The sequence below is a fragment of the Anas platyrhynchos genome, chromosome 2 (assembly GCF_047663525.1).
Source record: "Anas platyrhynchos isolate ZD024472 breed Pekin duck chromosome 2, IASCAAS_PekinDuck_T2T, whole genome shotgun sequence".
NCBI lineage: Eukaryota > Metazoa > Chordata > Aves > Anseriformes > Anatidae > Anas > Anas platyrhynchos.
Genome location: NC_092588.1, coordinates 104,431,306 through 104,456,950, shown reverse-complemented (window position 1 = coordinate 104,456,950; position 25,645 = coordinate 104,431,306). Strand labels below are relative to the sequence as shown.

Here is a 25,645-nt window from a genome sequence, read left to right as displayed (position 1 = left end):
ACTGTCAACATCTGCAAAAACTCTTGTAGTTTCCAGACAACCTGAATTGTCTGTCTTTATGAGACCTCTTCAGACAATCTTAATGAGGAAGGAAAAAAAATGACCTTCTCTCTGCTAGAAAAGTCTTAAATTCCCCCAGAAGTGTCTGAGCCTCCTTTAGAGATGAGTATAGTTTGCTTTGTTTTAAAACTCCTCCTTAGCTTATCACACACTTTGGCAAAAGTTTTTCTGTCCTCACAAGAGGGACCTGCTGCCTGCCAGCACCACAAATCCTCAGGTGGGACAGGTGGTGTTTGTGCTCCTGTGTGATTCTAGCAGAAAAACAGTGCTTGGGTAAGGTTCACAGAGAGGTCTGTGGGAAAGCCCCACTGACAAGTGGCCATGTGTCCTCCTACCCCACACCAACAACCAGCCTTATACACCAAGCCTGAGTGGTAGCAATGGACTGCAAGCAAGTCTAGAAATTGGGATGGGGACATTTGACTTGGAAAGACCGTGTTTCATCTCCTTTTCCCATAAATAAGACTTCTGTACATACATGTATGACCACGCTATCAGTTTTCCCATTCTCCCAGCACTACTCCTGTTTGTTTAAATTTCCCAATACTGTTCACATAGGCCTGTAATCACACAGAAACACTGAAGTAACATATCTAATCTTTTGGTGTACACAGTTCTTGACCAAACAGGGATTTTTAGTGTTCCTGAAATGTTGAAATGTTTTATTTTACAGGAAAAGCTGAAGGAACAGTTTCTGTTTAGGCCAAAGTCCAAGCCTTGCTACACTTTTCCTCCTGTACTTATTGCATCTACATCTCACTATCTGCTGAACAGGCCCAGTGACCTCCGCCGCTCCTTGTATGTCTTCCCCTCTAGGCCCTTCACCATCTTCGTTGCCCTCCTCTGGACACTCTCTGACAGTTTTACATCCTTTTTGTACTGTGGTGCCCAGAACTGCACACAGTATTCAAGGTGAGGCTGCACCAGTGCAGCGATCCAAGCTTTCCAGTTAGGGGTATATTGGACATTTTTAAGATACCTCCTCAAGGCGTTTTCCTCAGGCAGCATACAAAGATTTCCTTTTCATTACTGGAAGTGTATGTCAGCAACTCCCTACTTTGCCGAGCTCTTCTCTCTGGTGACCAATGATAGGACCTGAGTGAATGTGTTGAAGTTATGAGAGGGGAGGTTCAGCTTGGGTGTCAGGAAAAGGTTCTTCACTGAGAGGGTGGTTGAGCACTGAAACACACTCCCCCGGGGACAATGCTCTCAGACACATGGCCTGATTTTTGGGTGTTCCTTTGAGGACCCAGGAGTTGGACTCAATGATTTTGTGGGTACCTTCCAACTAGGATATTCTATATTTTATGACATGTGTATGTAGAATGTATCATGCATGTAGTTCATGATTGCAGTTGCAACAGGAGATGTCTAACGTTTATTTATGGAATACTAGAGCCAGATGAAAAGACTCTCACCGCCCACCTTGAGCTATTCTGTAAAAAATTCTGCCCACAGAAATCCACTCAGATTACTGTGCTTTAACATATAAACTGATATCATAAGATATTTGTTTTGATTTGTTATTTGCAGATAGGCAGCATCAGCTTTGCTGAAACACTCTGGAAGCACCAGTAGATGTTTTTCCAACAAAGAGAATTTGATAAGACATGTAATGATTCTGTGACAAGCTTCAGAGCTGTGAGTGACCAACGAAGAATGATAGGGGCATAGAGGCAATTTATGGTCTTTTTGCTTGAGTACAGACTGCTATTTGAGCAGCATACCAAACAGCAGTGCAGAAGTCTTCCCTCTCACATCTGTGCTTTCAGAAGGCCAGGCCACGCTGGTGGATGGCAAAAGAACACAGACATAAAAGATGCATCAGTGACACTTTAAACTTGTCTTGTGATGGTGAACTCAATACTAACCTAAGAAAAAAAAAAATCAAACAATTATTTTTAATTTGCTGAGAGAAGAGCTAAGTGATGCTGGGACTGCTAGTCCCTACAGCCAGCTTTGGTTTAGTCCCAAGAAGGAATGAAAAGCTGAGATGCCTCAATTCCTCATACCATAAAAACAACTTCATGCAGGAAACCATGTCCAGCAAACAACTTTGCTGAATGTGTGACTTGTTCTTAAAAGCAGCAGATGGCACTCTTTAGATTAACTTGTTCTAAATAATTTTTATATTAGTACAAACAGACACACTTGTGCACACGCAAATGTTAGGGTCTCAACAAAATATTTACATCAGCAAATCTCATTTATTTGAAGTTTGACTTAGATACCTTAATAATAATAATAATTAAAAAAAAAAAAAAAGCTAAGAAATAGATAGTGAAGACAAATTCTAATCTATGGTTTCCAGGGTTTGGGGTTTCACTGCACTGTTTCCAATTTTTCCTTCCTTTTTTTTAGCTCTGCATTTTTTTATTTTTATTTTTATTTTTTAAATCTGCTTTCTCCATTTTGCCCTCCAACAACATCTTTCAAGACTACTTAGTGACTTGTACAGATGAAAACACCCAGTGCCGACACAAGAACTAGCATTTCTTACAGTTTTTACCTAACATATTCCCAATATAATAATGGTATGAGATAATAATTTTTCTCCTTTTTTTTTTTAAAGAGGAAAATATTTTCAGGAATAAGCAAAAACTCACACAAGGACTGTGTGGACCAGACCTGTATCTATCTCTGCTTGGTCTTTCTTTTCCCATCTTTGGTTTTATCTTCCTGTCTGGCTTCTCCTACAGATTCTGCCAGAATGAAGTCTTTTCCTCCCTGCATTCACAGTGTTAGCAGATATTGCTTTTCTCTACTTTGAGAGAAATTGGTGGCTTGAAGTTCCTGTTCATCTTCAATTGTATACTTGCAGCCCATAATCACATAAACCTTGGAACTACGGTTTCTGGATGGAGGGTCTGACCTTCATGCAGTCATGGGCTGGCCCAGCATGACAAGCTTGTCAGCCCTTTCCATTTCTGCACTGGGGTCCTCCTGGAAGCATATTCTGGCCAGGTTGAGCAATTCTGCAAATGGGCACCAAGCTCAAAAGGGGCCTTGCTAGGGATTTGCTTAGGCCCAGGAAAGCACCAAAATTCATCCCTTGCTCTCAACAGCTCATACCAGAGCTCTGCATTTGTTAGAATTCAGAGGCAGCTGGAAAAATAAACCATGTGTTGTTTTTGCCTGGATTTATTTTTTATTTATTAACTATAATTTTTAAATTTGTATTTGTGAAATTCTTTTTCAAGTAGCTTTTCTGGATTCACGACAATCTGGAGGGACTGTCAGCTCCATCTGTGGGAATACCTTTTGACTCTGCTGAGGTCCTCGTCACACAGAGATGCTTAGCCAATGTGCTGTCACAGCCACTAGTAAATCCAGAGAGCAGATGGCCCGCTCAATTTAATTTTGTCTCTGTTGTTGAAGCTGTGAAACTTGTCTAGGAACTGCTGCTTAGTCATACAGCGATCAAATGTTTATGTGACATGGTTAAGGAAACTCAACAATTTGTTGGTGGCATGATCTGACACACTCAGCATTACAGCAAATCCTTTATGCACATCAGATCATGTCAGTGATATCAGGATGACAGCCACACTGTGCCTGTGCTGAGGAAGGCAAAGATTGTCATGTGGTTTAATAGACGCATCAGTCATTTGCAAGTGAATGAATATTCAGTGCATACAAGATGATCTCAATATTGCTATTGTGTGGAAAGGGAATAACTAACTCTGCTTCTCATTTACTCAGACCTGTGTCAGGGAGTTGCAGTCATAAATGCTCAAAATTAGGTGTTCTGTTGTACAGTAGGACATATTTTGGAAAAAAAAAAAATAAAAAAATATTCATAGCAATTGTTTATAAGCAAAGAGTACACTTCAAGTTTCTGTTGGCACTTTGAATCTATGGCTTTTACACTTGCAGTGTGATTTACAGAGATGTAAAACAACTGAAAAGAGATGTTAGACAGTATGTTTTATATACCAGCATTGCCTTATTTCCTCCTTACTGACTCATGTGGAGAGTTTTTGGGGAAAAAGTTTAAAGTCTTTATTGCAGGTCAAAGTCAGTGTGCAAAAGATAATAATGAATTGCTGTTAGAATTATCATCTCTGATGGTGATTTGATTACCAGAAGCTTTGTAAAATCATTTTCAACTTATTTATTTATTTTTAACAGATTTATAGAGTTATTTTTATCCTAAAATTTATCTTAAGCTTCCTGTAACAAAATGCAATTCCTGACAGAAATCCAAAATGCCATTGCAGTACAGGCGTAGATCTCAAGGGCATCCTCTGCAGCAAACTGAAGTATTAATGGAAGATGTGAGATTGAGAGCAAGCTGATAGTGCTTTTTGAGGCTGACTCCCTAGTGACAATATCTATCATTAGTGTTAGAAATTCTACTGTTTAGAGGGTATGCGGTGTCCAGTGGCACCTCCAATTGCTCCTCAATGTTTCTAAACTGACTCCAGAAATTTCTGCATTTCTATTCTATTCTCCCTGTCCTCCTTTGAACTTTCTTACTGTCTGTTGTATTGCACTGAATGCTCCTCTGGGTACTGGATAATACACTGTCATCCATGCAGGAAAATGGTTGCTGTTACTTTTACACAGTCTGGCCATTGGTGACTAACCGTGTGAAAGAACTTACCCTATCCTTGGTGTCCCTAGAAATGAGATGACTGCTGACATCCTAGATGGCATGCAGACCCACTTTGCTTTCCATTCTCATCTTTTCTCTGCCTACCAGCTGTTTGCTATTCTCCCTGTGATGAGTGCCACATTTCCATCATCTGTGCTGCCTTTCTTCCTCTCCCTCTGCCTCTTCTTGAATACCATTGCTAATTACAGAATCACACAAAATCACAGAATGGTTGAGGTTGGAAGGGACCTCTGAAGATCATCTAGTCCAACGCCCCTGCTGACCAGGATCACGTAGAGCACGTAGTGCAGGATGGCATCCAGGCAGGTTTTGACTATCTCCAGAGAAGGAGACTCCACAACCTCTCTGGGCAATCTGTACCAGTGCTCTGCCACTGTCACAGTAAAGAAGTGCCCTCTCATATTCAACTGGAACCTCCTGTGCTTCAGTTTGTGCCCACTGCCTCTCATTCCGTCACTGGGGACCACTTAAAAGAGTCTGGCTCTATCCTCTTGACACCCTCCCTTCAGATATCTATACACATTGATAAGATCCCCCCTCACCCTTCTCTTCACCAGACACTTGTATGACACTTGCAATAGGCTACAATAACATCACACCTCTTTTACCCTTCTTTTACCTCAAATTCAAGACCAGGTCTGCTTGGCATGCCCAGAAATGAGGGCCTAGAAGCAGTCCAGAACACTATGAAGCTGTAGTGGACCTTCAGAGAATCCTTTCTTAGGGCTAGGTACAACACCATACTGAATTATGAACAAATGTAAATGTAATTTAATAATTTCGAAAAAGGAGATTGGAAGCATGAAAAGAGGCTTGGATTTGAATGGTTCTTTGACCAAAGCCAAATGTTATTACCTGATTTATAGTTCCCAGGCAAGATTCACTCTTGCCTGAGGCAGCCCTGATGACAAGCTGACAGAAAAATGATGGGTGATCCTGGTGTACAGTCACATCTGTCATAATTTTCATGCAGTCCCTTTCCCTTAAGTAATACATACCCTGCTGTGATACTGTGAGCAAATTGTTATTGCATACTTGGTCCTGAAATCAATTGTACAAGAAGCAGAAGGGGGGGATGGGAAGGAGGGAAGTGAATGGGTTAAAGAAAGTACAAAAAGTCTATGCATTTTTTTTTTTCAGCTTACTACACTACATCAGAGCAATTCTTCTTTGTGTCAGTGTGAGAGTGAAAGATTCCTTGTGGACTTTACAAATGTGAGAAAACTGGAAAGATGGAAAGAGAGAGGTATAGAAATCTGTTCTGGGCTATAAAAAAGTGCCTTGTTGGGACTGAAAACCCTAACATCAGAAAAACAATTTGCTTTATTAGGAATCTTTGAAACCCATTGCCCTTCTTCTTGTTACAAAGAGGGTGGCAGTGCCCCGCTGGTGGCCTGAACTGGCTTTTCCTCAGCATCATTTAAACAGTGCTAATATGGCCCTAGCCTTCGCTGCTATGGGATAGGTTCTGGTTGTATCTCAGCATCATGGAGGTCTGTTCGCAGCTGCTGTCATTCAGCCATTGACAAATGAGTCTTAGAAATCCAGCATGTATAAACTTGTTGCCAAGAGCCCAAAGGTATTCTTGGATGCATGAGGCACAATATCACCACCAGGTCAAGGAAGGTAATTATTCTCTATTCAGCATGGGTGAAGGTGGACTTGGAATACTGTGGCCAGATCTACCCCCTCCAAATGGCCTCCAGAGGTCCCTTCCATCCCTAAGCAGTCTGAGATTATGTGATGAATCCTGTTCTCTAGGGGCACATCTGCTCTGTGGAAAAGCAGTCCTGGAAAGCTGGCAGTCTCACCAGGGCAGAATTAAAATTGGAGTGAGGGGCAGTGGTGTCAACAGAGCTAGGTATTTGCATTATGTGTTTTTTTTTTTTTTTTCTTTTCTTTCTATTTTCCTGCTTTTGCAGGAAAAGGCTCCTGGGTTACCTGTGAGATTAGCTTCAAAGGAAAGCAGAAGTGTTTCCTCTGGGAGAACTGCAAAAAGGCCAATCTAAATGTGATATTCCTTCCTAAGCAGAGTTAGTGATGCATCTTGGTGCCTGGGTAACACGCTTCCCCTCCTTTCCTGTCCCTCTCTTTCCTGATTTGTGCCCCTTCCCTGGCAATAGCCTGCTGCTGAGCACATTTTGCAGGTCATAAAATCATAGAATCATAGAATCATAGAATGGCCTGAGTTGGAAGGGACCTCAAAGATCATCCAGTTCCAACCCCCTTGCCTTAGGCAGGGATACCACTCACTAGGTCAGGTTGCCAAGGGCCTCATCCAACCTGGCCTTGAACACCTCCAGGGGTGGAGCTTCCACAGCTTCTCTGGGCAACCTGTTCCAGTGCCTCACCACCCTCTGAGTGAAGAATTTCCTCCTAACCTCTAAAGTAAATCTCCCCTCTTTTAGTTTGAAACCAGTCCCAAATTGTCCTGTCATTATCTAATTGAGCAAAGAGTCCCCTCCACCTTTTTTTTACAAACCCCCTTTAAGTACTGAAAAGCTGCGAAACGCTCACCCCTGAGCCTTCTCTTCTTCATTGTAAATATCTCCAGGTCTCTCAGCCTTTCTTCACAGGAGAGGTGCTCCAGCCCTCTGATCATCTTTTGATTAATTACCCTGTGTAATTAAGCATTACATTTAAGCCTTTTTTTTTTTTTTTCTTCTAAACCATAAAAAATATTTTCCCACAAATCCCTTACATAAAAATGTAGCACTTTTACTTAATTTACTTCATTGGTTGTGGAACAAATTGTCTTGAGTGTAATCACACAGCATGTGTGGTACAGCCAGGGGATCAGGCCCAGCCAGTGTATGTTCATGAAAGTCCTGCCTGATCAACCTCATCTCCTTCTATGAACAGGTGACCTGCCTGGTGGGTGAGGGAAGGGCTGTTGATGTAGTCTACCTAGACTTCAGCAAGGCCTTTGGCACAGTCTCCCACAGTATCATCCTGGAGAAGCTGGCAGCCCATGGCTTGGACAGGTACATGCTTTGCTGGGTTAAAAACTGGCTGGACGGCTGGGACCAGAGTCGTGTTGAATGGATTGAAATCCAGCTGGTAAAGGGAAGTTGTGGGGAGCTGGGGCGTCAGTGTCTTCTTGCAGATAACTAGTGACAGGACTAGAGGCAATTGCCTCATGCTATGTCAGGGAAAATTTGTGTTGGAAATTAGGAGACATTTCTTCTCAGAAAGAGCAGTCAGATATTGGGACGGGTTGCCCAGGGAGGTGGTGGAGTCACCTTCCCTGGGGGTGTTTAAGGAAAGGTTGGATGTGGTGCTTAGGGACATGGTTTACTGGGTGACATTGGTGGTAGGGGGTGGTTGAACCAGATGATCTTGGAGGTCTTTTCCAACCTTAACAATTCTGTGATTCTAAATAAACATATGCAGACATCTGGAAATCAAGAAAATCCAGTAACACTAACCTGCCTAACATATCCTGTTGTGAAACAACTGAAGGATTTAGAGATTAACAGGCTTATCCAGCACAACTCTGCAAAGGGAAATCTGTCTCATTGACTTCTGAGGCTTGGAGTTTGACAGGATTTAAAATGTATCTTTGCCCTAGTCTCTACAAAATCAAATCAAACAACTAATACCCTAGGTTCTACCCTTCCCTTTACCATATCCTGCTCAAATACTTAGCAACTTGAAGCTGCTTAAGTTATGCAGTTCTTTTGCCTCAACTTAGTGACCAAATGATCAGTAATGAAAGGGTGCAGGACCCCTTTTTTACAGCTATTGAGGGTTTCCATCTTAACACTCCCGGAAAAAAGATGTCAGAAAGACCCAACATCATTGAATGAGAAAGCAGTGCAATGATGCATTTTCAACATCAATGCATTTCATACACATCGAAAGGGAGATGAGTAGCTGAATCTCTTCTAGGCTTTCACCTTGTTACTCTGCAGACAGAAGCTGAGGTGTGTCGGACACATTTCTGACTGTTTATTCTGTGTGTGCTTTAGGATACTAACAAAATGGAGACATACAAAAAGGCATGTAGGGTATGAGAGGAGTAGCCCAATGGCTGGTGGGATAACTGAAACTCAAAGAGTTGATATCTTTTACTCTCCTGCAGTGGCTTTTGAACCAGGAGCTCAGCTAGCCATGAACCCCCATAGCGTACATCCACACTTGTGGGATCCAAACAAGGCAAATCAAAAGGTGAAGCAATACCCTGGGAAGACATTTCTCAAGGAATACCTTGTAAAATACTACAGAGTTAATTTGAGGTAAAGGAAAGGAGAAATATAATTATTTGAAGAGGTCAGGAAACTGTGGCTTTTCTGGGTTGTATGGGAACAGGATCAGTAGTCAGCCAGGACTGGGACATATCAATGCCTTTATTTTTTCCTTGATGTGAGTATACCAGGAGTGCTTTTCAGACTCATGGGTAAGTTTCATTTAAAACCAAACTAGGAACAGGAAACTTCTGAAAATAAAGCAAAGCAAAACAAAACAACCGTGCAGGTCTGATGGGAAATTCAGTGTAAATATAATGCAGATCTTTCTCTTGCTTGCACTACCTTCCATGCTGACCCCTTTCATTCATCCTTGCTCTCATTTCAACAGCTTCCCAGGCCCTTCTGTGTTGCAACAAACCTGACAAAGCTTCTTTTGGAGTGTTGGGAAAAATCTCTTTCTTTCTGTCATCCCTGAAGCCTGCTGTCTTGCTTTTCCTCCAGGAAGTATCCCAGCCCATATCTGTGCTGCCTCTCCCCACTGCACACCCACCCTGCACACCACCAGGCCACCCATGGCATCACATACTGCACAGCTTTAGGGGAAAGAGGTATCTATCTGTCTCCCCACAGAGCTGTAGGGTAAAGCAGCTAGCAGGCATGCTGGCTCCCTTTAAATAAGGGAATATCAGCTGTCAGCTGTGAGAAGCAAAACATCTGTCTGTTTCTCCTAAATGAAACATGGCTATCCATGGAAACTGATAGATGAGGAGTCACAGACAAAAAATAATTCCCATGTACACACAACAAGGGATCATGCTGCAAATCTTGTTAAATGATGACAGGAAGTATTGTTCAGAAGTAAATTCACACAGGGCTGCAGGTTTATCTGGATATCGGGTCTATAGAGTCTGTCCTCAATGTATCATTATAAAATGCAGTTATCTTTATGGGCATGTACAGAGATGTAATTGGGACTGGTGCAGAACACAAATTAGATTTGAAAAATTTCTTCTGCATCTATGCGTTAAGACATGATGAGGTTGTTCCAGTAACAGAGATTAAAAACAAAATCCCATTCCCTTCTTGCTCTTTTTTTTTTTTTTTTTTTTTAAATAAATATCATAGTAACTCACTGTTTTGAAATGACTGGAGTGGTGAAGAGATGCTAGTTGTTCTGCACAAACGCACAGCAAATAGGGAAGGAAGAGATGATCAAGCACATAAAAACAGTCCTGGCCCTGAAAGTCCTTAAACTGCAAATGGTTTGCAGCTGAGAGACTATTCCAAGAAAGTATCAAAAGTGTGATATCTACTAGATATCTATCTACTTATAACAAGATATTTACTTATCTTTTTATCACCATCTCTAGGCATCTGCTTTTGGGTACAGAAATAGACTATGACAGGAGATGTACCTTTGATTTGACCTATCGTGGGCATTCCTAACTCACTCAAAGGGTGAAGGCAACTCCATAGATTTAATTAATACATTAAAGAGCTATGGGAGATGAAGTTCTCTCTCCATTCAAATCTGTGGGCATTTTATTTTATTTTTTATTTTTTTCCAAATTGTAAGGAAGGGTAATGGTGGGGTGGGGGAGAAAGAGTTGCCTGTAATAAAGAGCCAACTGAAGTTTTTTACTAGGAGCAACAAAGAGCTTGCACAAAGAGGCATCAGGCTAGGAGGTCCCCTTTGCCATCACACTAGTGTGAGCACCCTAGCACTTCATGTGTATGGCAGCATGTCACCCTGTCCTGTGGGCAGCACTGATGTGCCTTCAGCACCCAGGGGTGTCACAGGGGCTGCATGCAGAGGAGCTGCCAGGAGAAGCAGGAGTCCTTGTCCATCAAGCACCATGAAGCTGTTGCTAGCCTGCATGGGGCCACGTTGGAGAACACCTGCAAGAAAATCAGCCTTAGGGATCTCACTCTAATCAGCAGCTCCATAAGCAATACCAGTTATTATTCAACACACCAGTGATCATTTAATTTAAAGCTGATAAACAGTGCAGCTGATAAGCAGTACATAATATGTCTGCTTTACTTTACTTAAGTTTTTTAATTTACAGACGAGAGTAATTTGGGGAAAATGTCACAAGCTGTGCAAAATAATGCACCTCATGGTGCTGGCCAGTAATTGTCCAAAGAGCAAGGAACCTTCTGCTGGGATCAGAGCTGGAGCTGGGTGTTTTATCTCTTGGCTAAGGAGGGTAGAGTACAGTTTGCTGGTTTTGCCCCCCTGATAGTGCATACTTAGTCCCCTGGCAGGTTTGCTCATGTGCACTTGAGGTGAAATGGGCAACCTGGAAGTGCTTCAGATGTGTGTTGTTGGTCTTGGGCAGGGATGGACACACTCTATCCAAACAGGACAGATGTGTATGGAGCATGTGGGAAAAGAGCTGTAAAACTGTGGCATATTATATGGTAGCTCTTCCTATGGAGTGCCTAAATCTTTCATGAATCTTTCCCCTGTTAAATAGGCACCATAAATAAGAGGGATGAGTAGTGAGAGCATTAGTTTGGATTAGTACAATTATTTCATTTTTTCAAATCATTCTTTAAAAATCTCCTTCCAGTCAGTGGTTCTACCAGCTGTTTTTGTTTCCAGAAAGAACCTTAAGCAATATTCAATTGGGGGTTTATCCAAATAGTTCATGAAAAAATTGTCACAACCCTTGAGCATCAATACACAGAAATCTGAAGAACACACTGCATGTTATCTCAGACCTTTATACACCCTTTATATATCCAGTTTGTAAAGGTTTTGTTTGTTTGTTTTTGTTATATCCAGATTTAAAATATTCAAAAGCATCTACACACGCACACACACAAAAAACCAGTCTTCATCTGGCAAGGCTCTTTTAATATCGTACTTTTACCAAACCACAGTACATACTTCAAATAAGGCCTAACAGATTATACTCTTTATAAATTTACAAACAGTTTATTCTCCTTAAAGAGATCATATTAATTTTATTTGTCTTGTGTATTTCAATGAATTATATGTTTATTCAAGCATAACATAGCAAATGTAGCCATAAATCTGTAGACTAAATGTCTATAACAGAGGAATCTCAGATACACTATACTTTCAGATTAGGATTTTTTTTTTATATATACATTTTCTTTTTTTTTAATAGGGCAACTGTCATATCCTGATTATGCTTTCTCTTCCCATGGGAAAGTTGTGCTCAAGAAAGAAACCTGTGGACTAGAATAGCTGCAAACAGACAACACCTTTGTTCTCCCACCAAGAAGCTGGGCCAGCTTTGTAGGCACGTAACCCTAGGATTGGCTTTCAAACTTGATTTGGAAGGAAGGGGTGGGAGGCTGGTTTAGCTTTCCTGATAGCTAATGGCCCTGGTCTTTTCCTGGGTACAGACTGCTTTACAACAATGGGAACGAGATAGGAATGCACACTTCTACCAAGAGCCCATGTTATTGAGAGCAGGCTGGCCGGCTGGTAGATATCTATTAGTCAGACATGGCACACTGAGAGTATTTAAAAGATACAAATGTGTAAGAGAAAAGAGGAAGTAAAATAGCCTGCCTCAGTAGGAATCTTGATAATCTTTTGGTATTGTTATGTTTATGGATGTAATTCTAAATCCTTATTCACCTCCTAGTCTCTGCTAACCCCTTGTCTTGCCTGGGAGACTGTATCGATAGGCCAGCTAGCAAGCTAGCAGCTTGATATCTTTTCAAGCAAAGTTAGAGAAATAGGAGTACTTCACTAAAGTGTGAAACCCTCAATAGCTTTCTAAAGAAACCATATATTGAGGCCATCAGATTGATCAATGTCACAGCCTGTGCAAAGCAGCTGTTTCTGAAGTGTTAGATGACACTGATGGCTTCAATCCACCTCTCAAAGACTGAGAAATAAGTTCCTGCTTGAGCCCAATGTGTCCCTGCCAGAGAACCAACAAGGGACAAAAAAAACCCAAAAACAACAAACAAACAAACAAAAAAAAAACAACAACAAAGAAATGAAAAAAAGACACTGTGACAAAAAACAAAAACAAAAACAAAACAAACCATGCAAATTATAGATGAATAATAAAAATCAAAACCCAAGCCCACAACCCAAATCCCACTTGCAACAGAGACAGCTGGTTACTTTCTAAAGACTGTGGAACCAGCCATTCTGTAGCTCCTAAATAACAAGAGTTTGGCAATAATTACCATGCACAAAGTAAAGGGCATTTATAAAACATCTCCATAAAAATATCTATTTATCTCTATATCTCTATTTATATATGTCAGTAAGAAGCTTCAGATCGAGCACATCCCAAGCACTCTGTGTTGGGGGGAATCTATTTAATCCCCCAAAACAAAGTTCTGTTAGGTAGGGCTAACACCCACATGTAGGAGTAAGGCAGTACAAATCATTTATTGCAGGCTTCTGTTAATTAGCACTAGTCAATTGGGGTAGTTGTCAAGGAGCTTAAGCCTAAGGAATATTGTGTCTAGCCATGTTGCTGTATCAGAGGAACTGCCTGGACTCAGGTTGCTCAATGCACAGTTCAGTTTGCTAGGACTTAAGATATTTTGTATCATACCTGCACAGCCCACTGAAGTGTCCTGATCCACTGAAGCGCACAGCAGAAGATCCTCCTCACCAGTGTATGAAAGAGATCAACCACATGAAGTGGTTGGAAAGCCAGTTCCCTGTGCTTCAAAGACTTAAAGGGAATTAAGTGAAGTCTTCTTTGTTTAAAAGTGACTTTGATCCCATATCTTAGGTAGCTGGAGCTTCAACAGGTTGGACATCATGCAGGAGTTGGAATGGAGGGAGTTCAGTATCTCAGGAACTCCAGATACAAAAGCAGGTTTTTCTTTTTCCTGTCTGAGATATTGCTCCAATAAAAATTAATTTCTTTAATCACCAATGTTGAGAATTTCCTTAGATGTCCTAATAATCAAAGTTTGTAAGGGTGCTGACTTTTTGCTGCTTTTGAGATAGACCTTTACAACTCCATGTGACTAAAACCACTAGAGTCAGTGCTTTCACAATATCATTTTTGTGTCCTCTGATGGAGGATCCCATTGGCCTTGTATTTGTGCAAGACATAGCAAAAGTACAAGGGAAAGAGACTGCTGAGAGTTAATTCTGACATCTTGTGGTCCTAAGGAAAATAAAAGCTAGCGTTTGCTTCACGTTTATTTTAGTATTTATATATATATTGGGAAAAATATGAACCAAAAATAACCCCAAACCCAAAGTGAGCACGCTTAATGGAATGAGGTGCGGATGTATTGTTTTTGCATTGATTTTAGACAAGACAGTGTTGGGATTTTGGAATGAATGTAAACAAGTTATACTGTTGCAGCTAGCAGAAACCAAACTTTTACTTTCAGTCAATGAATACTATAAACAGATAAAAACATCTGCAAATATAGAACATGACAAAAATTTAGCGTCATTTTTTCCCAATAAAATAGCCACATTTTAGGAAGGTAAGAGTCTTCACTTTAGTCAAAGTAGACAGCATTGCTGTAAAGGAGTTATGTATCCTGACAGAAAAAGGTGAGGAATTTATCAATGAGAGGAAACATTTCTAAAGTAGAGGAAGAAATGGAAAAACAAAACAAAATAAAACAAAACACAAACCTGTTAGCCAAATTCTTTCCATGATGGCCTTGGAGAGGTGGATAAGGAGTTTGGAAACAATGAGATGTTAGATGTGTACAGAGACCTTACTCCTGTAGCAGCAATTTAATAAAGAAAGGGACATTACAGTCTGTGTTTCAGGATGTGCACAAAAGGAAAATTTCTTTTAGTTACATTGCCTTGCTGCATTTGTTTATGATTCAGGGCTAAAGGCCATGTTAATGCAAGTTACACAAAAAAAAAAAAAATAGTCTGCAGACAGACCTTTGTTTTGTAACAGAAATATACTACAACTGCCTGTTGATATGGTGTCCAGCCATCTCAATACAGGGCAGTGATTTATGACAGCAAGACATACATTTATTTTTAAACATGTACTAACATAGACTTTTAAGACAAAAGAGTAACAAGTTGTTGGGCCAGCTTGTGAATGGTTTATTGACCGTGCCAAGGTCAGACTGCTTCAGTGACATACTAACTGTAAGCATGAGGATGCACAGTTTAGAGATTGAATATTAGCATAAAGGGGATGACTACCTCGTCTTTATTCAGATAAGTTTATTTATATTACATACCTCCTTCAGCCTGACTTGAATCACCTAAAGTCATTGCTTTCTGGCTGATTCAAGAGTTCATTGACTTGCTCCAGGGATGCTTTCAGTTTTACAGACAAAAGCCTTTTGAAAGCCTACAGCCCTGAAAATGGGGTCTGTGGGGAAAAGAGGGGGAATGGAAATATACCTGTAGAATGTATGACTCTTTCTCCTTCTAGAGGTTTCAACAGTCAGTACAAATGAACAGTCAAAATGTGGTCACAAGGCATCACTGGACTTTGCCACAGTTATATTCTGCAAAGTAGGTTAAGGTCTCAGACAGGGTCAGGGCTTTGCAACAGCAGTTAAGGCAATTCATGCTGCAGAAAGAAACAGGTTAGAACAATCACAGCCCCTCTGACTCTAGTGGTTGTTACTCTGGTGCTTCCTTGCCTAGATTTCACGCTGTTATTCAACTGCACTTAATGTAGTTCTTTCACAAAATGCTTCTTATTAAAAAAATTAAAAAAAAAAATAAAGCTTGGTAAGGTAGTTTATTAAATGAACCACACAAGTCTGTTGAGCTGGACAAACATTTTTCTTGCTGACCTCAATAAAAGGCTCATATTCATAAAGGAAAGGACAGAGTTGTGGTAGGAAAGGAAGGCAAACAACCCACACCCAGTCATTTTTAGCATGTAGCTCTTGTGAAGCTGGCACTGCCACTGAATCTGCAATAACAAACATGAGCAGAAGTGGTGACAGACTGCTTGCTGCTACCTGCAAAGCAATCAGAAATGGAAAAAACTCAGAAAGGTAGTCATTTTGATTCCATCAAAACTCTATGCTCAGACTCTCAGTCCACTTCAACAGGTACAGATTTACACTGCTCAGTATTATGGGCAGATTTAGATTAGATATAAGGAAGAAATTATGTATTTTATAGAAATTTATTTTATTAGTGGTGAGACACTGGCACAGGTTGCCCAGAGGAACTGTGGATGCCCCATCCCTGGAAATGTTTAAGGCTGGGATGGATGAGGAATTTGAGCAATCTGATCTAGTAGGAGGTGTCCCTGCCCATAGCATGGGGGTTGGAACTAGATGGTCTTTAAGGGCCCTTCCAACCTGAACCATTACATGATTCTATGATTCTCACCCATAACACACAATTGAGGCTGCCTGACACAGGAGGAGCATGCATGCATTTTAGTAATTCTTCCCTGTTTTTCATTTTTTATCTTTTTATGTATAACTGCATACTGAAGTCCCTTTTTTTCATGTGCTTTGTGTCTTTCTTACAAGGCCTCTCCAACTTCTGTCTTTTCGAATTGATTTCCTGGTACTAGAAAAGGAAAAAATATAGAGAATGATTAGAACATACAAAGCCCGAAGAATAAGTTGTTAGGGTAATTAAAACTATTTAGAATTGCTTTATTTTTTTTTCTTTTTTTTTTTTCTTTTTTATTTTTATTTACCAATCCAATTTTTAATAGAACTTCAGTTAAAAGGAAAGACATTCACAGAAGATATTAGGCGTACATACATGTTGTCCTTTGTTCATTCTAATTTACATGCTGTTGCTTTTAGAAGGCAAGGTTTCTGTTTCGTATCTCTAGGATGGACAATGAAATCTGATTAACAGAATCTAGGTTCCGCTTTTTAAAGATGACAACCTTTCAGAGTAACCATGCTCACTGGAATGTGAAATAATTTAAGGGAGAAACCAAATCAAAAGCTATTGCTTGTCAAGCTGAGATAGCTTCCTATTTCAACAGATATCCCGGCAATTAGATGCATCTGCCATTAAAGGACACTGTTTTAATTAAAATGTAGTTATTTACTAGACTCTTTTATACTGAATTCTTATTACAATAAACTTGTACATATGCACCACTGCTCTGGAAGTCATAGTAAAATATTTATAATAACCATCCTTTCGTATACATCATGCTAGCTAGAGCACGATGTTAAAATGCTGCCATATCTTTGACGTGGTAACTGCTACAAGAGATATAAAAGGCATATGTAAGGTTTAAGACAAGAAAAATACAATTCAGAAATGTTTCAGTACCAATTAAAGACACATATTCTTATTTAATACACCTGAATTTTCTATCAGTAAGTATGGAATAAGCAGTGTGTGAAAGACTTGATTCATAACCAACAGACTGGATTGCAGAGTTCCCCTTAAGGCTGGGTTGACATCGAGACTAATTTTTCACCATTTTGGCTCTTTGGAGCTCCGCAACTCATTTCCTAGTGGTCTGCTTGTGTTGTGAATTAATATCCAAATATTGCTAACAGAGACTCCTGGTCTCCAGCCCAGTCTTGCTCTCTCGACAGCTGGTAGAAGTTTTACCATCAGTTCCAGGGGAATCACAACAAGCCTGCTACAAACACAACTGGGACACTTTAGTTCCCCAACCAATGCAAGAGGCTACATTTTCCTGTGCAGTTCAAATAGGTGATACAGCTAAAAGCAGGTGATACAAGACTGCTTGTTTTAATATTCTCTGGGGGAAAGTACAGATTTTTATAAAAGCAGGGTCCACTCTACTCCCCATCAGATTTTCCCACAACAGGTGTTTGGATAGTATTTGTCAAATAATATGGATTTTTGGCACAAATAAGAATAGGTGACATAAACTATGGATGTTGTTGCAATCTCCATTAATAGTCCCACAGAGGAAGAACTCCTCGAAATAGATATGGTGCTAGCAAAAATATACAAGCTACTTTTCTGAGCCTGCTCCTGCTTCATTCCTAGGCAGCTGAAATGGCCATTCTCAAAAAATTAAAAACAAAGCAGGAAGCCAGGAATTCACCTACAGTCATTAAAAGCCTACACAGAGATCAGCTGCTAGTCTAAAATATCATGTATAAGATCCAGTATAAGAGGAAGGAAGGATTCTAATAATTAATTCAAAGAGTTTATAGAGTTATGAAAGTGATTGTATCAGGAAAATTGCAACAAGATCAAAGACTATCAACATTTTAACACAGCATTATTGGGCTTCACATAAAGGGTCCACAGTGTCGAGTTAATGGAGAGATGCTGATGCTTGCAACTTAATTTAAGAACTGTAAATCCTGTCTTTCAAGTTCAAGACATGAATTTACAACTATTGCATGTGCAATGGTCAAAGGTTGTTTTCCAGACATTTCTGCTTGCAGGGTTATGAGAGATTAGCTAGTAATCTTTCAGAAAGTCAGTGAATAGGTGTCAGGACCCATTACCATAATCCAACAACAGTCCCTAGTTTAGCCAAGGACTTGGTTAGGCACAGAGACCAAGCTGTATTTCCCCTCTAGTACCATGCTGAGGCATTTGGCAAATTTGCACTGTGGCTGGTAAGTCTGTCTCTCCCACATCCTCTAGCATCAGAGGATTCCAGTCTCTTAGGATACATGAGTTTGATCCCCCTCACTGATATTAAATTCAGATTAGTAAATAGCTTTTGTTTTGTTTTGTTTTGTTTTTGTTGAAAGCCAAATTCCAACCTATGCAAATGATGCTATATTCACTTCTCTTGATAACTTCAAGTTTGAGACATGGATGTTTTTCAGAGTGGACCAAAATCAAAATATATAAAATTGTACAAAAAAGAGAACATCTTCCTAGTCAGAGATAGACACCTGTGCAGCATGTAACAACCAAAGTATTTTGCTGACTAGTTAACGGTGCAGGCTAGATCCATCCCAAGCTGATGTTCTCCAAAGGGGTAGAGACTTATCTTACATCTGTAGGAAAAAATGACCAGTGACTCATCCACTTAATTAAGCACAAGAGAGGGAGATACTGATACTGGAGGCAAAAGACTGTAGAGCACAAGGGTGACAGAGGTGGCTTTCACGTCTACCTGAACCCCTCTGCCACACAATGTTACCTGAGAAACAGTTTTGCTTGAAACTGCCAACTTTTTGTATGCTAATTCCAAATCCATAAACAGAAAAATAAATGGCTTTGATTTGGTCAAAAGGACATTGACATATGTTCAATGAATCTAGCAGAGGACTTTATGCTACCATCCTTATACAAAACTATCCAGCCCTGTGTGTGTGTCTGTCTGACAAATTGTGCTTACAAACTTCTTGTCAGGTAAGGCTCCAATATCTTCCTCCCTCTCCATGATTTTTTTTTTCTTTATTTTAAAACATAAACTAAAATAATGAAAAATACAATTAAAATGATAAGGGAATTAAAGATGTCAACACTGGTCAGCGTAGTAAATTTTAGATTTGGATCTGAAAAATAAATATTTCTTGTAAAGAAAAATGCATTAAATCTGCGCATATTAAACCCAGCAATATTAAAGGTAAAGCAAATCTACGACTGTCACAAGCTTAAATACTTTTAAAGGGAAATTCTTGTTGCTTCTGTTCTTTTAGCACACAGAAAATGCCTTGCAATACATTCATTCATTTATTCTGTTCCACTGCAAAAACTGCCCATTAAGACCTTTTATCAAAACAGGCCACTGGAGAACCATGCACATATACAGAGGGCAAGCTAAAGCTACTTTATTGCCATGAAGGGATATTCGGTCTTCAGGCTGCCCCATTGCCTTTCCTGTAGCTGCTTGTCTGCCTTGCAGGTGCCAACAGAAACTTCCCTGGTCTGAGAGAGGACGTGGGGTACAATGCTGCACTTGACATTGTCCTTGATGTTCTTGAAAATGCCTTAAAAGACAAGTAATAGTTCAGGTAAATCTACATATTGTAAAGTAACTCCTCTGTAGGGTCGTGTGTTTTTCTCTCTGGGCAGAACTTCCAAACTTTTGTTGCTTCACCTTCCTGCCTGTGTGAATTCTGCCAGCAGAGGCTTTCTTCAGAAAGGTACTAAAACAAGATATTAAAAAAAATAATTGCTGTGCCAGAGCTGTAAAAAGTATCATGAAGATCATGAAGTGACAGTGAAGTCCATGAGTTTAAACTAGAGCTGTACTAATGCTTCTGTGACAGCCTATAAAAAAGAAACAGAAGTACACAACGTTTGGCTCTAATTGCCTACTATAATGCTTATGCTTAAGGACAGTATTTACCAGAACATCACAGCTGGGCTTAAACTGGCATGTGCCTCTGATCATCAATACCATAGTCAAAGATACAGGAACAGGCTAGGTCTATGGACTTGCATGGCACCATCCTTCCTCAGAGTCCAATAAAAAAAAAAAAGAAGCTTCCTGTGCTTTATGCTCATCCTCTCTGGTAGTAGTAGTAGTAGTCATAGTAACAGTATTTTTACAAAGATGATGAGAATTGTCCACAATCAACAAAGTGCCTGGGTCAGAAAAGATGGATCCTGCCAGGGCTGGCACAGGCTGACAACATTTTGAAAAACTGGCAAGTATAATTTGCATTAAGCATCCTTCCACACCCCTCTGTCCCATTCTCAGCCCTGAACCCGTGGTTCAACATCGCTGAAATGAACCGTGATAAAGTGAAGGTGCAGGGCTGATGGCAGCCTGTGGGGAAGTGGCCAGCCATGAAGGAACACAACGCTGGGAACAAAGGTCTGCAACTTGTTCTCAGGCAGAACTACCCCCATTTTAAACAGCTTTTAAAAAATGTAAAAAAATGGCCCTGTTTCTTGTTCTTTAGAACACCTCTAAACACATACAGAAAAAATACAGTTATTACTGAAAATTTTTCCCAATGCTGAAGCTGCAAAACTGCTCTTTGTTGTAGTTGTGAGAATACAGAAGGGGCAATTTGCTGTAAATAAATATTAAAAAGTATTTTTCTTAAATGCTTGAGATATTCTTTTTTTTCCTGCAGTCTCAGTAGTTTTTCCTGTCACTTGCTCCTCCAGTTGTGCTGATCTTTTTACCATACATGTGCTCAAGCGTCCAATGCAGAGTGTTCTCTCCCCACTGCAAGAGTCATCCCAGTCCCACCCTGGCCCTGCTTGTATCCCACCCCAGGCCCCCTCCCTGTGGGCTTAGATAAGCCATTCCTTCTTGCTTTCGTCGATGGTCTCCGTAAAGTTGGGGTCATTGTTCATGATGGCAGCGTCGGCACTCTCAGCTGACTCTGCCCCTTTGGCCTCGTTGGTGTGGTAGGTTCCCTTGTGGCGAAACATGTAGCGGATCAGGAACACCAAGGTGCAGAGGATGGTGAAGATCACCACAGCAATGACACCTGAACAAAGGAAGAAAGAAAAGATGATGCTAGAAAGGAGAATACCTACAGATTCTGATACAAAGAAAGAGTCTCACAGCTACTCTGAGCTGAACCTTGATCTGATCTACCTGCGCAGATAAATGTCACTTCAGCTGCTCGGTTTCCACTATTATAATATTTAGGTAAAAATAAGTGTGAGGAGTCTGCTAGTAACTTTCACCCCATCAATTAGATTTTGACATTAATACCTAGTTACAGAGGCGAGCTTTGCTGACCATGAGGCAGAGGGTGCTGAGCGCTCCCAAAACACTGGGGTTTTGGGAAAAGAAGAAAGAAATTCCATTAGACTGTACATACTACTGCACTCAGTGTTGCTTTATAAGGAAAAAAAATAAACAAAAACAAACAAACAAACAACAACAACAAAAAAAAAACAGAACACACCACCAGTATGTCATTTTATATGCACCTAGAACTGACTGAAATATATTAGGGTGATCTTTAAAACATTTTTATATGCATTCAGAATTTGATGTACTAGCAAAGCTCTCCCTGGAAGACTTAGGGTGCAACACTTTCATATGAACAGACAGGGCAGAGAAAATTATATGCGTTTGTAATATATTCAGGATCCTTACATCTGGAGACAGCTTGGTAGAAGGTCTTCAGTTGAATGATAATTCAAGAACCATTGCTAATGCTAATCCTGGCATTACTTAACATCACCTGGAAACCCATCACACTGAATGGGACTCCCAGACACATAAATTATAGCAGAACCTGGCCCTTAAAAAATAAGGCAAAATCATGAGTGATTTTTGTCAAGAGTGTAACAGTGTTTGCTATAGACTGATGTTGGATCTGCTATAAATGGAAAAGTGTTCTTGACATTTCATGGGAATTAAATACATAAGTAATTCCACAGTAGCTCTCCACATGCATGCTTGATATGTTGATTACAAATATGAATATTTTAATTTGGTTAAAACTGAATCTGAGGGAAAAAACTAAGTGAGAACAGAACATTTCACTAGAGCGAAGTACCTGAACAGAATTACATTAGTATCTATTTAACTTTGTCCAGGAGTGATTTTCCTACATAGTCAATTCTTAGCAAATAGCTTGAGTATGTTACCAACTGCAATTCAGCCTTCATAGTCTTGTTGCAAAGTCACTTAGTAAAGAAGACATTTTTCCTACCTCCAATAATGGCAGAGTTTCTGTTCACTCCATCTCCTATAGCTTGACCATTGTACGGGAAATCAGCACTGGCTGTAAATAGGGAATTAAAGATTAATGTTGTAATATCAGTGAAACTTCCCAATATAGTTCAGAAATACATCCAACATCTTTAGATACAATTTAAAGAAAAGGAAAACTGTGATCCATATTTATCTAAAGAAATATAAAAGAAAAAAATATCTTTCACTGTTATCTAATCCCTGATAGCTTTTTGCTTCCTCCTCTTCTTAACAAAACTAAAAATAAAACAAAGGAGGTACCCTCAATAAGCACTGCTTATTCAGTCAGTTTCTTTAGCACAAAAGCAATCAAAAACCTTTCTTTCAAAAGTGTGTGATCATACACTGGTATGATGGTCTTGGTTTTAACCTTAAGAAAACATTACAGAGGCTTTCCAAAGACAATCTCATCATTCAACCTGTCATCGCATTTTTCTGAATAGTCAGACATAGCAACTAGATGCTGCCTTGACTATGTAAGCTAGGTGAGTGGTTTCAGTCGTACCTTTCTTTGCCACAGGACTATGGTATTGATTTTGGAATAGAGAGAATGTCATTAAAAGTATTTAATAGAGACAGTTCGAATAATCAAGGACATTAATTATTTCTTATGTCAGTATTTAAAATCCAGATATGTTTTCCTTGTTCAATGGATTAGGTGATATTGTAATAAGTTGTTTTATAGGCCAATGATGTATTATCTATACTCAGAAAATGGCTAAGGGAATTCAACTGGATTTCTGTTAGCATGGAGTAAAAACCGTAATAAAGTTCCCTTTGTATTGTGAAGCAGCTGCACAAATGAATGGCTTCAGCCTGTAAAGAGGTTTGGGGTTGGAGTTGTATGTATACTCAGGGGCAGAGTTGAACCAGCTGTGTGTGCAGCAGTTACTGTTTGGCTGGATGCCTGCAGGACACACAAGAGAACATTTCTCAGGACTCAGTGGAGGGGGCTTGGCGAGCAGTTTTTGTCTGTGGCACTTGTCCCTTCAACATTTGTTGGTACTCTAGCTTCATAAAACAGCATTCCTGTACTTCTCAAAAACAACAACAACAACAAACAGTCTAAAATATACATGTAAGAGATAAATAAATATCTGATTCTATACCACTTTTCCTACAGAGACATCTTGGCATGGTATTTATAATATTATCCTTGCAGGAATGAAAGGGAAGGGCTGGCAGTGGGAAAATAAACCCTAACTTTAAACCTACTCCCTCAACCCATCACATAAAATCTGAAATCCAAATGACTCCATTTAGAAAAGTATAAAGTTTGCCAAATTGCTGCAGCCAGTAACAAGTCCCACCACTTCCTGCTGTGGTTTGAAGTTACTCTACCATGTCTCTACACAAGAAATCTTAGCAGCAGCAACGATCACAGTTCCCCTTTCCCTCACAACTGGGTAGTACCTTTTATCTTCTTTTTAAAGGTTGTTTTAAGGGCATTGGCACTACTGAAGTGTGAAGAAAGAGAAAGGTTGCTGGTTTATGGCAGCATGATCCCTCCTGAACTGTCACATCACAACAGCTATGCTGCAAGGGAATCCTGCCAGATGAAGACCACAGTTTATGTTTAACAGCCACTGAAGTACACCACAGAATAATGGAGAACATGTAGCATGATGCAAAACTGCATCCTTGACCTTGCCTGAGAGCTGCTGGTAGGAGTGGCCTTTGTAATACTTCCATCCAGGGCAGCCTTCCATTGCATCTAGTGATCACATATGCTCAGGAAGAGATGTATATTAGAAGAACAAGATTTGACTTACTCAAAACATCTCTGACAAAGAGGAAACAGGACCACATATCTGGGGTCAGTTGACAACCCATTTTCAAAAAGCTGACCATCAGATTGGATAATGTGCAGTATAAACTGTGTTCTGCTGCAACTGCTGGAGTACCAGGAGAGCTGTAGTAAAAAAATGGGCTTAGAAATTCGTGTATCGTAGTTTAGAGCACCTGTGTCAGTGCTGGCAGATATTATCACCATAATTCATGAATTCCTGTTCTGTTACTCTTGTGTTGGTGTGAGGTCTGATCTGATTTGATATGAGTTTTTGGACTAAAAAAATAAATCTAAAATCTCAGCCAAACATTGGGTTATAGAACAGTTTCTGCTGCAGCAGTGTCTCTACCAGGTTTATTTTACTGAACTTATTCCTACAGATGGATACAGGAGGAAGAAAAACAACTCATTACTGTCTTCTTTTATAGCTTGAAGTTTCCTTGAAGTTCTTCTGGACAGCAGTAGCTTCTACAAAACAAGTGTTTCAGAACTGTAAAAGGATAACTCCTGCCACAGCAATTTGGCAGAAGAGAACATATGAGGGCACATCTCTGATGCTTCAAGATGAGCTTAACAAGAGAGTACTGTCACCAACAGACGCCAAGTACAGGTATTTCAGATAGCAGTTACATCATTCAAAATGTGGTGATTTGTCTCTGACCTTAATACAGCTACATTCCTCAACAATATTAAGTAACTTTGTCAAGAAGACAAACAATAAACTTCTTTCTTCTGAAATTCAGGAGCAAAATGAGGAAAGATGTCAGAACAGGCTGACAAGAGGGCAACAGTAATACTGATACTGAAAGAATAGAAGAATACAGAGTGCCATTCACAGGTTTTAAAGAGTAACTCCTAAGAGGTTTTAAAATGATTGGTCAGGTGAAATGAATATCGTTATTAGTGACTCTTGTGTTGCGTGAGAATCTAAATCACAGTGGTATAATAACTAGTTTGCATGGCTATAATATGCAGTTGAAGTACATGATGAGTTGCTAATGGACAAGTGTGTGCCTTCATTTCTCTAGCACAGCTGGGAACACCTCTTTCTTGTTCAGATCTTCCACTGTGACATTAATTTTAACTACATGTCTCAGCAAGACCTGTCTCACTGCCTGATACTTGCACCTCAACAGCTTCAAATCATGACTTGCCCAGAGCAAATAGGTGTCATGAAGCTGAAGTTACTCTATGTAGCTACCCTGAAAAGCCAAAGTAAGTTTCTTTCCCCTGTGGACAGCAAGTGAGTTGTGGATGTAATGTAATGTGGGTGTGGGAAGGATGCTGCAGGAATTCTGGTCTACACGCTGTGCAACCTAATTATTAGCTGAAGTCATGAATAGTGCTATTTCATTTTCCTTTTTTATCTGGTCTATAAAGGTAGCTTTGGAAGAGCTGATTCCCAACTGGTTTGGGGACTGTACTGAAAAGGTCTTCTTGCCTTAGAAGTTTTTTCTGAATGCTTCCTAGGTTTTTC

The 25,645-nt window shown here is 40.0% G+C and overlaps 1 protein-coding gene across 1 annotated transcript in view; it reads right to left on the bottom strand.

Annotated features, from left to right (window-relative positions):
• Window positions 1–11,708: 11,708 nt before the first annotated feature.
• Window positions 11,709–25,645, bottom strand: part of CNTNAP2 (contactin associated protein 2) — a 1,145,390-nt gene continuing 1,131,453 nt past the window's right edge. The window contains exons 23-24 of the mRNA XM_027451306.3: window positions 22,339–22,410; window positions 11,709–21,156 (exon numbers count right to left, since the gene is read on the bottom strand). Of these exons, the coding sequence (XP_027307107.1) occupies window positions 20,957–21,156; window positions 22,339–22,410 (272 nt within the window). The 3' untranslated portion in view covers window positions 11,709–20,956. The remainder of the gene's footprint in view (window positions 21,157–22,338; window positions 22,411–25,645) is intronic.